At 38.9% G+C, this 12,907-nt stretch overlaps 1 protein-coding gene across 1 annotated transcript in view; it reads left to right on the forward strand.

Annotated features, from left to right (window-relative positions):
• Positions 1 to 12,907, forward strand: part of Cep112 (centrosomal protein 112) — a 370,253-nt gene that overhangs the window by 13,581 nt on the left and 343,765 nt on the right. The window contains exons 3-4 of the mRNA XM_029484236.1: positions 3,133 to 3,180; positions 3,451 to 3,528. Coding sequence (XP_029340096.1) covers positions 3,133 to 3,180; positions 3,451 to 3,528 — 126 coding nt within the window. The remainder of the gene's footprint in view (positions 1 to 3,132; positions 3,181 to 3,450; positions 3,529 to 12,907) is intronic.

Below are 12,907 nucleotides of genomic sequence, written 5' to 3' on the forward strand. Positions count from 1 at the left end.
TAAATTCATTCTTTTTAATAGCTGAGTAGTACTCCATTGTGTAAATGTACCACATTTTCTGTATCCATTCCTCTGTTGAGGGGCATCTGGGTTCTTTCCTATATTCTAATTAAAAATATTTTAGTGGCATTATTGGCAATATATTGCTTAATAATGTATTTCCTTCTAAAGTTCATATATCTGATAAAGAGCTTTTTAACCTTTCTGGAAACAAAACTCAACTATTAGTGTACCAGAAGATACTAACTTAGGACAATTTGGCTAAAACCTGAATAATAAGAAGATATAAGCCAACAAAAACAATTTGTAATTCAGTGTGCCTGCTAAAATGCTAAACAAAATAAAACATTAAAAGCCAGTTTTTACTAGAGAACATTCAGATATCTGTATTACTGCCTAGTTAAATTATCATATATTTTATTCTTGCTATTCAGTTTGCTTTGAACAACTGTGCACATGTCCAGTGTTCACACGCTGCTGGAATTTCATACTTAGGGCTGTGCCTTCTGTGTGCTCTCATCCACATCAGTGTTTGCACATGAGTCTGGGGTAGCTTCCATGCTAGACATCCTTTTTGTGGCATTCATTCTTGATGCATTTTGAGAGAACAAGAGGTTTTCTGCAAGAGCATGAAAGAAGTCGGCTTTAAGACTGTTTACAGATTGCTCCATCCAAGTCCATGCTGCCTGCGAATTACAAAGTGGGAATCATCAACTTCAAAGCACATCTGGCTGTTGTTACAAAATCAGAAAATAGATTGCTTATTTTCCCTAAATAGACTCAAGAACATGCTTTTCTTTGACTATTTCCCAAACTCAGTGTATTATAAATGAAGAAGAACAGAATATTGTTACCAGTTTTTACTGTTGCTTGTTGCTCTTATGAATTAGAATAGACATTTTCCTTTATTCTCTAGTTTGAAAAAATAATTCATAATAACAGAAGGCTTTAACTTCTTTACTTAATAGTTTTAAAGATGAAGGGTTGGAATAAGACTTACTTCTATAGAGTTGAAATGCTGCGTTGTAATTAAGTAAACCAATATTTTGTGTCCTGCTTGTAAATGTAGAGTTGGGCAAAAATAAGTCACAGATGGTTTCCTTGGCTTTTGGATTTAAATCTAAACTTAATTAGAGCTTGAGCGTCTTTGAGAATTGTTTTTTTCTTTTCCTGTTTCCCCTTTTACTTAATTTTGCTTCATGAGTTAGAGTTGGGTGTTTGTGTTGGTTTGTGTATGCCTTTGAAGGACTCGCTTTCTGTGTTCCCCAGATAAAGAATGCCAACTCCGTTTTCACAAATGGACTTTCAGACAGTAGGTATTGAGTCCTCTGTTGCTTCCTAGAAGTTTGCTGCCTGTTCTGAAGAGCTGTGCCCCTGCAGTAGGCACCTCCTTCTCTGCACAGTGCTTTAGTCACTCTGCCCCTGTGACAGGAAGTACACTGCTGTGACTCACCTGTCTGCCAGGAAAGCTTCCTGTCCTGAGCACTGAAGGGAGGCTTCCACACTGCAAGTCCAGCGTCTCGAAGACTCTGTACTTACTAGCTAATTCTGTTGAGGTTTGGGATCGTTATTTGGCTGCTTTCATGTAGATCTTGGAATTACTATTCTTTTCTCTTCATTGTGATATAGGCCCTGGTGATAGGCGTTTTTCTTTTCTTCCATTGTTGGTCTATGTGGAGGATGAGGAGATAGATTTAAATTCAGACTGGTTACCAGTTCTTCACAGGATTGAGTCTCTAGGTGAAAAAAATCATCGTGCACAGAATCACTGTGCACATTTTCCTGTTCTAGTGACTAAAATGCATGTATTCCTCAGATCTCGTCTGCTGTTATACTAGACTCTTTGCTATCTTAACATTTGTTTTTAAGTTTATTACCTCTGTTTCTTTAATTGATTATTTATTTTTCCCCCTTATGTCAAATTGAATTTAGATAGCTTCACAATTATATAAACTTTAGCTTTTTGGAAATAAGCTAGGATTTTTGAAGATTTAATAAGTTGTATGTGAAAGTTTGTCACTTAATCTTAATTGAGTATTGCAGGGTAAAAACCCTTTCTTTGGCCAGAGTCATAATGTTCTTGTTCATTTTGTGATTATTGGTGTAGTAAATTGTGAGCACATGACATGAAGAAATTAGACTGATTAGAAAATAGCAATGATTTTTAATTCTTATTTTATTTATAAATCAAATGATGGGTATAGAAATTTTAAAGAAGTTCCCATTAAGCAATTCAAGCAATATTTCATTGAAAGGCATTAAATATGTGCTAGGAAACAGAGATCCAAAGCTGAGGAGACGTTATCCTTGTACTCCATCTGTCCAAAGGTGTGTGTAGAAACACAATGCTCAACGATTAAGTTTAGGTATGTCAGGGCCATTTACGTGAACCCAGGATACGATAGAGCTGGGAAAAGGTGGGACCGAATGCATCTCCTTCTCTCTCCCCTGCTTTGAGAATATCACTGGGCACTGGCGTGGGTTTGAGCAATAGACTGGGGAACTTGGCAATCACAGTCTTTGTTTTAGGATTCACTTTTTTTTTTTTTGAGAAAATGCATTCTAGGTCATAAAAAGAGATGAGCATCCAGGTGGCACTGACCTGACAAGAATTAATTTTCCTGGGGAGCCTCACTCTGAGCCAGTGAGTCTTGAAGATTGCAACTCCTGGCAGCTAGCTAGTGCTTTACAAGGCCAAAAAGTTGTTCAGTGCCCCTGGAATGTGGATAAAGCTGGGGATGGTGAAGCTGAAAGACAGGTTTAGGAAACTCGCAAAGGAATTCTCTATCCTCATTGATGCTGTTCGTTACAGTCCAAGTGCCATGTCTCTAGCATATCTAGGATGTAGTGACTGAATTGAGATTTAAAGAATGAATCCATGTGTGCTTAGAAAAGGTTTGGGAGTAAAACAAGCAGTCAGAGGGCACAAGTCTGGCACTGTAAGTCACTGAGGCTTTGGGCAATGTGAAGTGTGGTGAGCATTAAATAAGACTGAGCGACTAAGGAGAGGGCCACATGAAATGCATATATGGCACTTCAAAAAATAAACAAAACATTAAAATATACAGAAGAAATTTTCACACAGAAAGATGTATTTTATCCAAACATCTCCAAATGTCTTTAATTTTTCAGATTGAAAACCCCCGGTACCTGAGACAGAAACCTCTCCCCGTTTCTCTGGTAGGTGATGATTCCACTGGATGTTTTTCTAGGGACAGCTAACTGTAAATAAAATATGAAGTTTTTAAAAAAATAAGAAATGTCTTGTTTATCAATTTCAATTCCACCTTAGGAAGCATAATTTAATCTTGCTGCCTAGAAAGTGAGCGAGTCACCCTTTTCTCCAAAGCTAACGTTACTTGGAAATGAGTTTCAGATACTTTATTAGCTTAGCTGTAGAGTCCAGGAACCGTCCTGAGAAGTTCAATAAAACTCTTATTGCTTTTACAGATGGCTCCCAAGGGCGGCCTGAGGAAGGCTAGCAGTCTTCATGACGATCATTTTCTCTCTCGAATGCACGAGAAAGAGGTAGGATTGTGCTGTTTCTCACACGCCTAAGATAACACAGTTGATCTTGTATAATGGTTTTCAGACTCTATGTAGACGTGATGCACAGGAGAAAGGGTTAGTTATCTGGTCTCAAAACCAGACCATGGTGCAGACCAGGCTGGGTTTGTAGTTAAAGATTTCATTTGTGTATCTCTCATCTTGCATACCCCAGCTCCACTCCACCACTAGGCAGAGGTGCATTGCTGGATCCTTTTCTGACTTTCAGATTCTGGTGGTTGGGAGACAGAGGCAATGGCAGTTTTTAGAGTAAGCGTGTGTGACCTCAGTAAATCCATGCACCCTCTCTATCTGCTTACTTGTAATTTATCTTTATTCCTATAGCCTTGCTACTTACATCCATCTGCCTAACTGATCTTCACTGTAGCTCAGACATGGTACATGATGTACTAAGAGTATTTGAGATTTGTTCTCTTTTTTTTATTTTTAATATTTTTATTACATATTTTCCTCAATTACATTTCCAATGCTATCCCAAAAGTTCCCCATACCGCCCCCCCCACTTCCCTACCCACCCATTCCCATTCTTTTGGCCCTGGCGTTCCCCTGTACTGGGGCATATAAAGTTTGCAAGTCCAATGGGCCTCTCTTTCCAGTGATGGCCGACTAGGCCATCTTTCGATACATATGCAGCTAGAGACAAGAGCTCCNGGGTACTGGTTAGTTCATCATGTTGTTCCAACTATAGGGTTGCAGATCCCTTTAGCTCCTTGGGTACTTTCTCTAGCTTCTCCATTGGGAGCCCTGTGATACATCCAATAGCTGACTGTGAGCATCCACTCCTGTGTTTGCTAGGCCCCGGCATAGTCTCACAAGAGACAGCTATATTTGGGTCCTTTCAGCAAAATCTTGCTAGTGTATGCAATGGTGTCAGCGTTTGGAAGCTGATTATGGGATGGATCCCTGGATACGGCAGTCTCTAGATGGTCCATCCTTTCATCACAGCTCAAAACTTTGTCTCTGTAACTCCTTCCNTGGGTGTTTTGTTCCCAATTCTAAGAAGGGGCATATTGTCCACATTTTGGTCTTCATTCTTCTTGAGTTTCATGCGTTTAGCAAATTGTATCTTATATCTCGGGTATCCTAAGTTTTGGGCTAATATCCACTTATCAGTGAATACATATTGTGTGAGTTCCTTTGTGATTGTGTTACCTCACTCAAGATGATGCCCTCCAGGTCCATCCATTTGGCTAGGAATTTCATAAATTCATTCTTTTTAATAGCTGAGTAGTACTCCATTGTGTAAATGTACCATAATTTCTGTATCCATTCCTCTGTTGAGGGACATCTGGGTTCTTTCCAGCTTCTGGCTATTATAAATAGGGCTGCTATGAACATAGTGGAGCATGTGTCCTTCTTACCGGTTGGGACATCTTCTGGATATATGCCCAGGAGAGGTATTGCTGGATCCTCCGGTAGTACTATGTCCAATTTTCTGAGGAACCACCAGACTGATTTCCAGAGTGGTTGTACAAGCTTGCAATCCCACCAACAATGGAGGAGTGTTCCTCTTTCTCCACATCCTTGCCAGCATCTGCTGTCACCTGAATTTTTGATCTTAGCCATTCTGACTGGTGTGAGGTGGAGATTTGTTCTCAATGGTCTGAAGTGTATGGCATTCAGTAATTAGCTCTATCACCATTCTGTGACTCCATGTAAAAATCAAGGCCATCACTCCTACCTCTGTGAGCCTGTGTGTCCTTTGATCCCAGTCATCCCGGGTCTTATGGCCACCAGTCTAGATTGTTTCTAGAATTCAAAGTTTTGTAGCTTTTAACACATTTCTTCTAATAGTCATGTTACTGAACAATGCCATGGGGCGTATCATCCACAGATTTATGTTGTTGGTTCTTTCTTGTAATCTGAGAAAAAAGTTTCTGATGTGGACCAAGACATTTAGAAACCTGCAATCACTGAAAACAAGAGACAGCACAAACTGAAGATCACCTTTGATGTCAGCCATCAGTTTTGAGAGAAAATATGCTGTTATTTTTAAAATGACAAATTTACTTTATTTTATTTTATTTTATGTGTGTGGATGCTTCTTCTGCATGTATGTCTGTGCACCATGTATGCTTGCTGCTGGCAGATGTCACAATGGCACTAGATCTCCTGAGACTTGGAGTTGGAGGTGATTGTAAGCTGTAATGGTATGCTGGGACTCAAACTTAGGGCCCTGGAAGAACAGCTAGTGTTGTTAACTGCTCACCATTCTCTCCAGCTCAGACATTACTGTTTTTAAAAAATAAAATGAGAACATATACAGCTTTACCTGTAAAATAAATGCTGCTTCCCTCTTATACATAATGCTAATTAGGCCATTTTCTCCCCTATGAGTTTACAAGTTAATTCTAGTATTTAAATAGAGTTAAATAAAGCAATTTATATAATAAATGAGAGAACTCACTTTATTTTAAGATATATCATCACAAAACTTAATAAATAATTGTACAAAGAAATTCCACAGTAAAAATTCCCCAGGCAGGAGCTGGCTCCGTGTTGGTGTCCTAGAAGCTGGTGAGTGTTTTAATGGATTCTGTCTGAGTTATTCACATAGAGCCCCCAAAACAGGTATTGACGGTGGAAGAAATGAGTAAGAAGCAGGAAGTCACTAAAGGAGATAAATAAGGCAGGTCGAGAACTTAAAATGACACAGTAGTTTCTAGTTATTTTATTGTTTCATTTAATCTGTCTTATGTATGAACAAATTTAAAAAATCAGAATAAATATAAAAAGTAGAATAAATTATGCACATGATATCTATCACTTCTAATATATTCTAAAATATTTATCATTAATGTTTGGAGAGTTTTGTGCGTCTCTAATCCTTGGAAATAACATGCAAGTGACTTATTCTTTGTTATAAATTGGTATGACAGATAACAACTTGCCCATTGAAATATTTCAAATTTGTATTTTGAGAGAAAGCTGCACTAGATATACTAGTTAACGAGAATGGTTCCCAGCATGGTGACTCATCTGATCAGTAGGTAAGCAAGCCCTCTAGAAGGAGGGTGGTCACAAGTTGGCCCCTAAGGAGAATGATGGTTGCTTTATGAATCACTTCTATAAATTGATTAGTGATGATGCTTGGAATTTAGAAACAAAGTGTGACCACCAAGTGTGTCCTTCTGATTTTGCTTATAGCATTTTGAAATGTTCTGGTCTCTAGGGAAGGCTGATAGTGCCGTGCGTGAGGTTTATTAATGCTGAGAAATTTAAATCCCATGCTCTTATTAAGGCACATTCTAAATTTCATTCAAAGCACATACACTTTGTAGTTATTCTATATTTCAAAATAACTTTTGTTTGCTCTTTGTATATTTGGTTTCTTTTGATATGCTTTAAGCAGCTCATCCACATGCAGGGACATTTCATGGTATTCTATTTTACACACACACATTCCCCTTTTGCATGTGTGTGGCAATTTCTCATGTATCCATGCTGGTCATAAGCTCCTGGGCTCAAGCAGCATTCCTGCTTTAGGCTCTCCAGAGGCTTGTTGGCTGCACCTCTGCACCCGGCCTTGTTAGTATAAACATGAGAAAGATGTTTGTCTAAATCACTTTGCTTTTGTATTATAGTCATTAATAATTATTATGATCCTTATTTTTTTGGTATTCTGTTGGTTTCAGTATCAAATACTAAATTTTGCTTATTCCAAGTAGGTAATAATAAAAAGCAGCATTTTATCTAAGCACACTGCTCCTTTGTATGAAGGATGTGAATAGCTGATTGAATAGAACGTTTGAAAATTATTTTGCAATGAGACAGTGCATAGCATAAAGTTTGTAAACATGAACTTGAATAAAATGAACAAATGACACTTGCAGTGAGTTCTACCTGTAGTCAGTCAGGCCTTACGTAGACTTTACACCCAGGGGACGTTTCTGTTAGATGAATCATGTTCATTTCATTTCATATTCATTCAGAATATTCAGTAGCTTTATTAATTTTATAGGGATGTTACACAAATTTCGAGCAGTTGTTTGAAGTAAACACTTAAGAACAAATAGGGCCCAATTTTAAGTAAAATTCAGAAAAACGCTTTTAAACCTTGTGAGAAGGCTCTAAAAAGTGGAGTCATCCAACTTCCGCTTCTTTGTCTCAGCTGTGTTTCCACAGCGTGGGTTGGCGTGTGCTGTTAGTACTTTGAAGTTAGTCCTGATCTTCTCATTTCTCTTTACTTCTTCCAAATGTGGGTTTGTTTTGGGGTCTAAGGAGATCTTCCAGCATGTGTAGAGTTACGTGAGGAAGGGCATTTTCCCCATTGATTTTAACTTTTGTTTTTCACTGTAACATTTATGTTGGAATCAAGTGGCCTAGGTGGATACTTCGGTCTCAAAATAAACCTCTTTAAAACTAGAAGATTGGGAGATGAGAATGAGCCAAATCGTTAGTTTTGAGTAATGGAAAAAGAATATTTTTTGTGCACTATTTTAAGATGGGCTTCTCTGTTCATATGTCCCACTGTCTCACTTAGTTCTTAAAATTTAGCTCATTTGTTTTATTTTTATAAGATGTAAAGCTTAATTTTAATATACATACTATACATCCATACATGCGTATACACATTTGCTCAACATAAAGGAAATATATGACTATAATTATTCTCAAAGTATGTTAATATCATTAAAAATATGACTATAAAATACTTTTTCAATAAACATGAGAAAGTCTTCAAACCCTACATTTTCTTTCTGGGAAAGAAAGATGTGTAAAGCAACTGGAAGGCACTGTAGAGTCGGAATCATTGTAACATATAATGGAGGATTCCCTTCTGTCAGCAGCGTTTGTGGCTGATTTTATGGAGGAAGTGATATTTGAACCAAGAGGTGAATCCTGTGGTATTTTAATAGGCAGCTGAAGACAAGAGGATGAACAAGGCCTGTGCTTAGTCGAGTTTGTATATCCATGGCCGGTATGTCCTGAGAAAGAAGAGGGCACTGATAAGGGATATAGATTGCTGACAGCAAGACAGAGGGCTCTGGGGGCTTCAGTAGAGAAAGAGACTTTTCAAGTGTACTGGAGAACATTTAAGTCAGTGTGCTTTCTCAGCTGGATTAGTCTGATGAAAGTTGGAAAAGAGTGGAGAGGTTGTTGTAGCAGTTAATGTGAGGGTTGAGACCTATCAGATGAGTAACAGTAGGGTTGCTAATGAAGCCAGGCTTCCTGGGATTGGTAAGTCACTTAGACGTTGAGAAGGACAGAAAACAGGAGCTAAGATACGGAACATAACTGTACATAGTGAGTGCTGATTTTATTGATTGTTGAGTTTGATACTCTATAGGCAGGTGTTGAGGTGACAGATGACACAGAAGAATATGGCCTGAAGACAGGATTGTTATTCCTCTACATGGGAGCTACAGTTTAACAGTTAAGCCCCAGAGGCACACATTTATAGGTAGTGAAGGTAAGTATAGGACTCACTCAGAGAGAATGGCTAGGTGAAGGTAGTAGAAGAGTGGGAAAAATGCAGAAATAGTAGAGACATTTTCCAAGCTCCCAGAGGCCAGCTAGAATAGCGACTAACACAGAAGCCAAGGCAAGCTAGTAGATGAAGGGTTGGAAACAGTGAGATTCTCTGTGTGCTGCCCAACAGTGAATATCTCAGTTCAGGTTTCTATTGCTGTGAAGAGACCCGATGACCATGACAGTTCTTATAAAGCAAAACATTTCATTGTGGCTATCTTATAGTTTCAGAGGTTTAGTCCATTATCACCATTGTGGGAAGCATGGCAGCGTGCAGACAAACATGATGCTGGAGAAGGAGCTGAGAGTTCTCTATCTTGATCCACAGACAGCAGAAGTGCACTGTTCTACACTGGGCATAGATAGCATGAGCATTTATGACCTCAAAGCCCACCTCCACACTTCTTCCAACAAGGCCACACCTCCTAATCGTGCCACTCCCTCTGGTCAAATATTCTGACACATGAGTCTGTCAGGGCCATTCCTATTTAAACACCACAGTTAAAGATGCAGCAGCTTTGAGATTTGGTTATTGAAGGCTCTTTGTATGAACTTTAGGAGATTTGTATGAAAACTTGTGGGCCACACATGCACAGAGAAGCTTACTATGTTCACCCTTTCTTCTAGCTTGCCTTAGCTTCTGTGATAGCTGCTCTAGTTCTAGGTGGTCTCTGGGACCTTGAAAAATGTCTCTCTATTATTGTGATCTTGAAAGTGCTATTTTAATAGAGTGAAAAATACGTTATGAAAGGAGGAAAGATTTAAAGCAGAAAATATAGAATACTCAGAAAGTTTCATTAGTTAAAAATAAGAAATATTGTGAAAGCTCAAACATTTAAACAGCAAATTTTGTATGAAACTTTCAGTTGAGATTCTATAAGGTCAGTTAACTATGCGTCAAGTGAACGGCCCCTTCTGTCAGCAGGCAGGGCAGGGTAGGCATGTGTGGTACCTGATGTGCAGAGTGTGATGAGTATGCATCTGGGCCCAGCCCGTCCTCTTTCCAGTTGGCCAGGTTCTCCTCCCAGGGAAGTTTTAGACCACAGGGTTATTTATTTGGAGACTGCATCTTCTTTTCCTCCCTTGAGTTCTGTTTATATGCTGAGATGTTTAGAATAGGTGAACCATCTAAAAGCCATTCCATACCAAGGAACCTTATCAGCTGTACACAAACTTGTGAGTGTGAGTGAGCCTAGGCATTCTACCTCCCTGTTGTGAAACCATGAGCAAGTACCTCCTTGTGATTTAGTTGTGTGTTCTATAAGACTGAGATAATAAAAGCACCCACTTTGGAATGTTGTTGTTGAGATTAAATGAAATAACACATACAGATCTCTAGGATCATACTTTGCTCATAACATTATTTTTCTTCTATAATTTTTTCGTATTCCTTGCTGCTGCTGCTGCTCCTGGTGGTGGTGGTGTTGCTGCTACTGATAATGTTACAAAAACAAATGTCTTAGGGTTTTACTGCTGTGAACAGACACCACAACCAAGGCAATTCTTATAAGGACAGCATTTCATGGGGATTGGCTTACAGGCTCAGAAGTTCAGTCCATTATCATCAAGGCAGGAGCATGGCATTGCGGGTGAAGAAAAGATGAAGGCAGAACTCAGAGTTCTACATCTTATTCTGAAGGCAAACAGAAGACTGGTTTCCAGGCATCGCCTACAGTGACATACCTACTCCAACAAGGCCACACTTCCTAATAGCCACACTCCCTGGGCTAAGCATATACAAACCATCACAGTATTGCTCTTGCTATTCCATTGCTGCTAGCATCACTACTTGCTGGCTCTGTTCAGAGAGGCTGCTGTATGTTGTGGATCATTCTTGATATAAAGGCATCTTTTATTTAATTCATGGGTTTTGCCTTTAAATGGCAATTAATGCCATTATTCATCTTCTCACCTGTAGCTTCATCTCAGTCTGAATTCAGTTTTAGGTTCTGTAGGCTTAATTCCACCTCTCATTTCAACATTTACATATCTTCTGTTGTAATGAAGTTCCTGTTGATTTCAGAACTAACTTAAATCTTGGGACTAATAGCTCATTGTGACTAATATGTTCACCTTGCTCTTTATTTCTGTATGGATCTTATGAAATTGAGTAATTGTTTTGAATAGATGTTTAGAACATCTTGCTGTGTAGCCCTGGCTGGCCTAGAACTCACTGTGTAGACAATGATGATCTTGGGCTTGCTGGTTCAACTTTATTTTAAAAGTTTAACAACATAAAAAGGTGATTTTTTTAAAACTCATCATGTTTTAGCTATTTAATGTGACTCTTTATATTAAAGAAATTATTTTATTCACAAATTAAATATACTTTACAGTTATTTCTCATTTTTTCAAGTTCTGTGTTCTGTTATTTGGGGTACAAGTGTTGTTTTGTGTCCTGTCTGTGAAGTTCCTCAGAGGTCATTGATAAGATTAGCCGAGCTGAGGGATGAGGCAGCAGGAAGAAGACAAAGGGAGAATGACCAGTCACCATCCTCATGTGTGCTCTTGCTATGCTCTTCAAACACAAATCACTGTTGTATTGTGTTTCAAACACAAATGTTCACTGGTTGGTTGGCTATTTATTTATTATTGATTTATAATTGTGAAATTCTCTTCTCTGGCAATTGTGAGGAGATAAACCCTGCCCTTTTTAGGTTTCTAGTTACTATGTCCCCAAGCTTTTCCTTCAGACCGAAGGCTGCCTCTGGTGTACTTTTCTCTCATTCTTTTAGAGAACTTCTAGTGATTTGCCACATGGCTTTTCTGTTATCTTTTCAGTATCTGAGGTGTTACATACTGGACTGGTATCTGTTGTCCTTGATCTGAATGAGCTGTCATTCTTATTATTCCCATTGTATATAGTATCTCTCTCCCATTGTCTGTTATGTTCTCCAGAAGTTTGTCTGTGATCATCCTACCTGCTGTCTTCAAAATTACCTATTTGTTTTCTTATAAACATATTCTCCAAGGGCTGGAGAGATGGCCCCGTGGCTAGGAGCACTTGCTGCTGCTATGATCCTGTTAAGGTGTGGTCTGGACCATTGACCTGGGATTCTTCTCCCTTATCTGTGCCTATAATTCAAATATTTGGGCTTTAGATGGTGTCCTGAATGTTCCTTTCTTAGATTTTAATTTTTTTCATATTTCTTGCTTGTTTTGTGTAGATCGTTCCCTTTATCTTTGAGTCCCAGGATTCTGCTTTCCTGTTTGATTCATTCTACCATAAGGCTTCTCCTAAGTGTTCTAATTGGAATATTGAGTTTTTCAATTTCATCTCCATTTCAGCTTGCATTATAGTCAGTGTTTCCATCACTATTGAATTTATTTTTTCAATTTCTGAATTATGTTTGTTACCTCATTCAGCTATGTATTTGTGTAATCTTGGAAATCACCATGTGTTTATTGTTCTCCTCCTGGAGTTCAGTGAAGTGCTTGCTTGTGTCTTCTTTACATTCTTGGATAAAGCTTAGGATTTTAAATTCTGTGTCCTGGTGTTCATCTCGGTGTTTCTCATTAGAGAACAGTTCTATAGGACTAGTGGGTTTGATGAGAGATATCATATCTTGGCCACTCATGTGGGTTTTGTTTCAGTGCTTTGACCTGGGCATGCGGACTTCTTTCTTTGGTTGTGTCTGATGTGGTATCTGCTTTCCTTAGATTAGGCCAGCGTGGGAGATGCATGGCCTGAGTGAGACCTGGCAAAGCTGGCTGGTGAGATGTTTAAGTGGTCCAGGGAAAGCTGGCTCCCAAACTCTGGGCTTGGAGCCAGGCCTGTGGGTGCAGAGATGGCAGTGGGCAGAGGGAAGGATGGTAGAAGAAAGGAGAATCTCACCAGTCAAAAGTGGCTGTCAAAGAAAGCACAGGT

This window comes from Mus caroli, chromosome 11, assembly GCF_900094665.2.
Source record: "Mus caroli chromosome 11, CAROLI_EIJ_v1.1, whole genome shotgun sequence".
Taxonomy (NCBI): domain Eukaryota; kingdom Metazoa; phylum Chordata; class Mammalia; order Rodentia; family Muridae; genus Mus; species Mus caroli.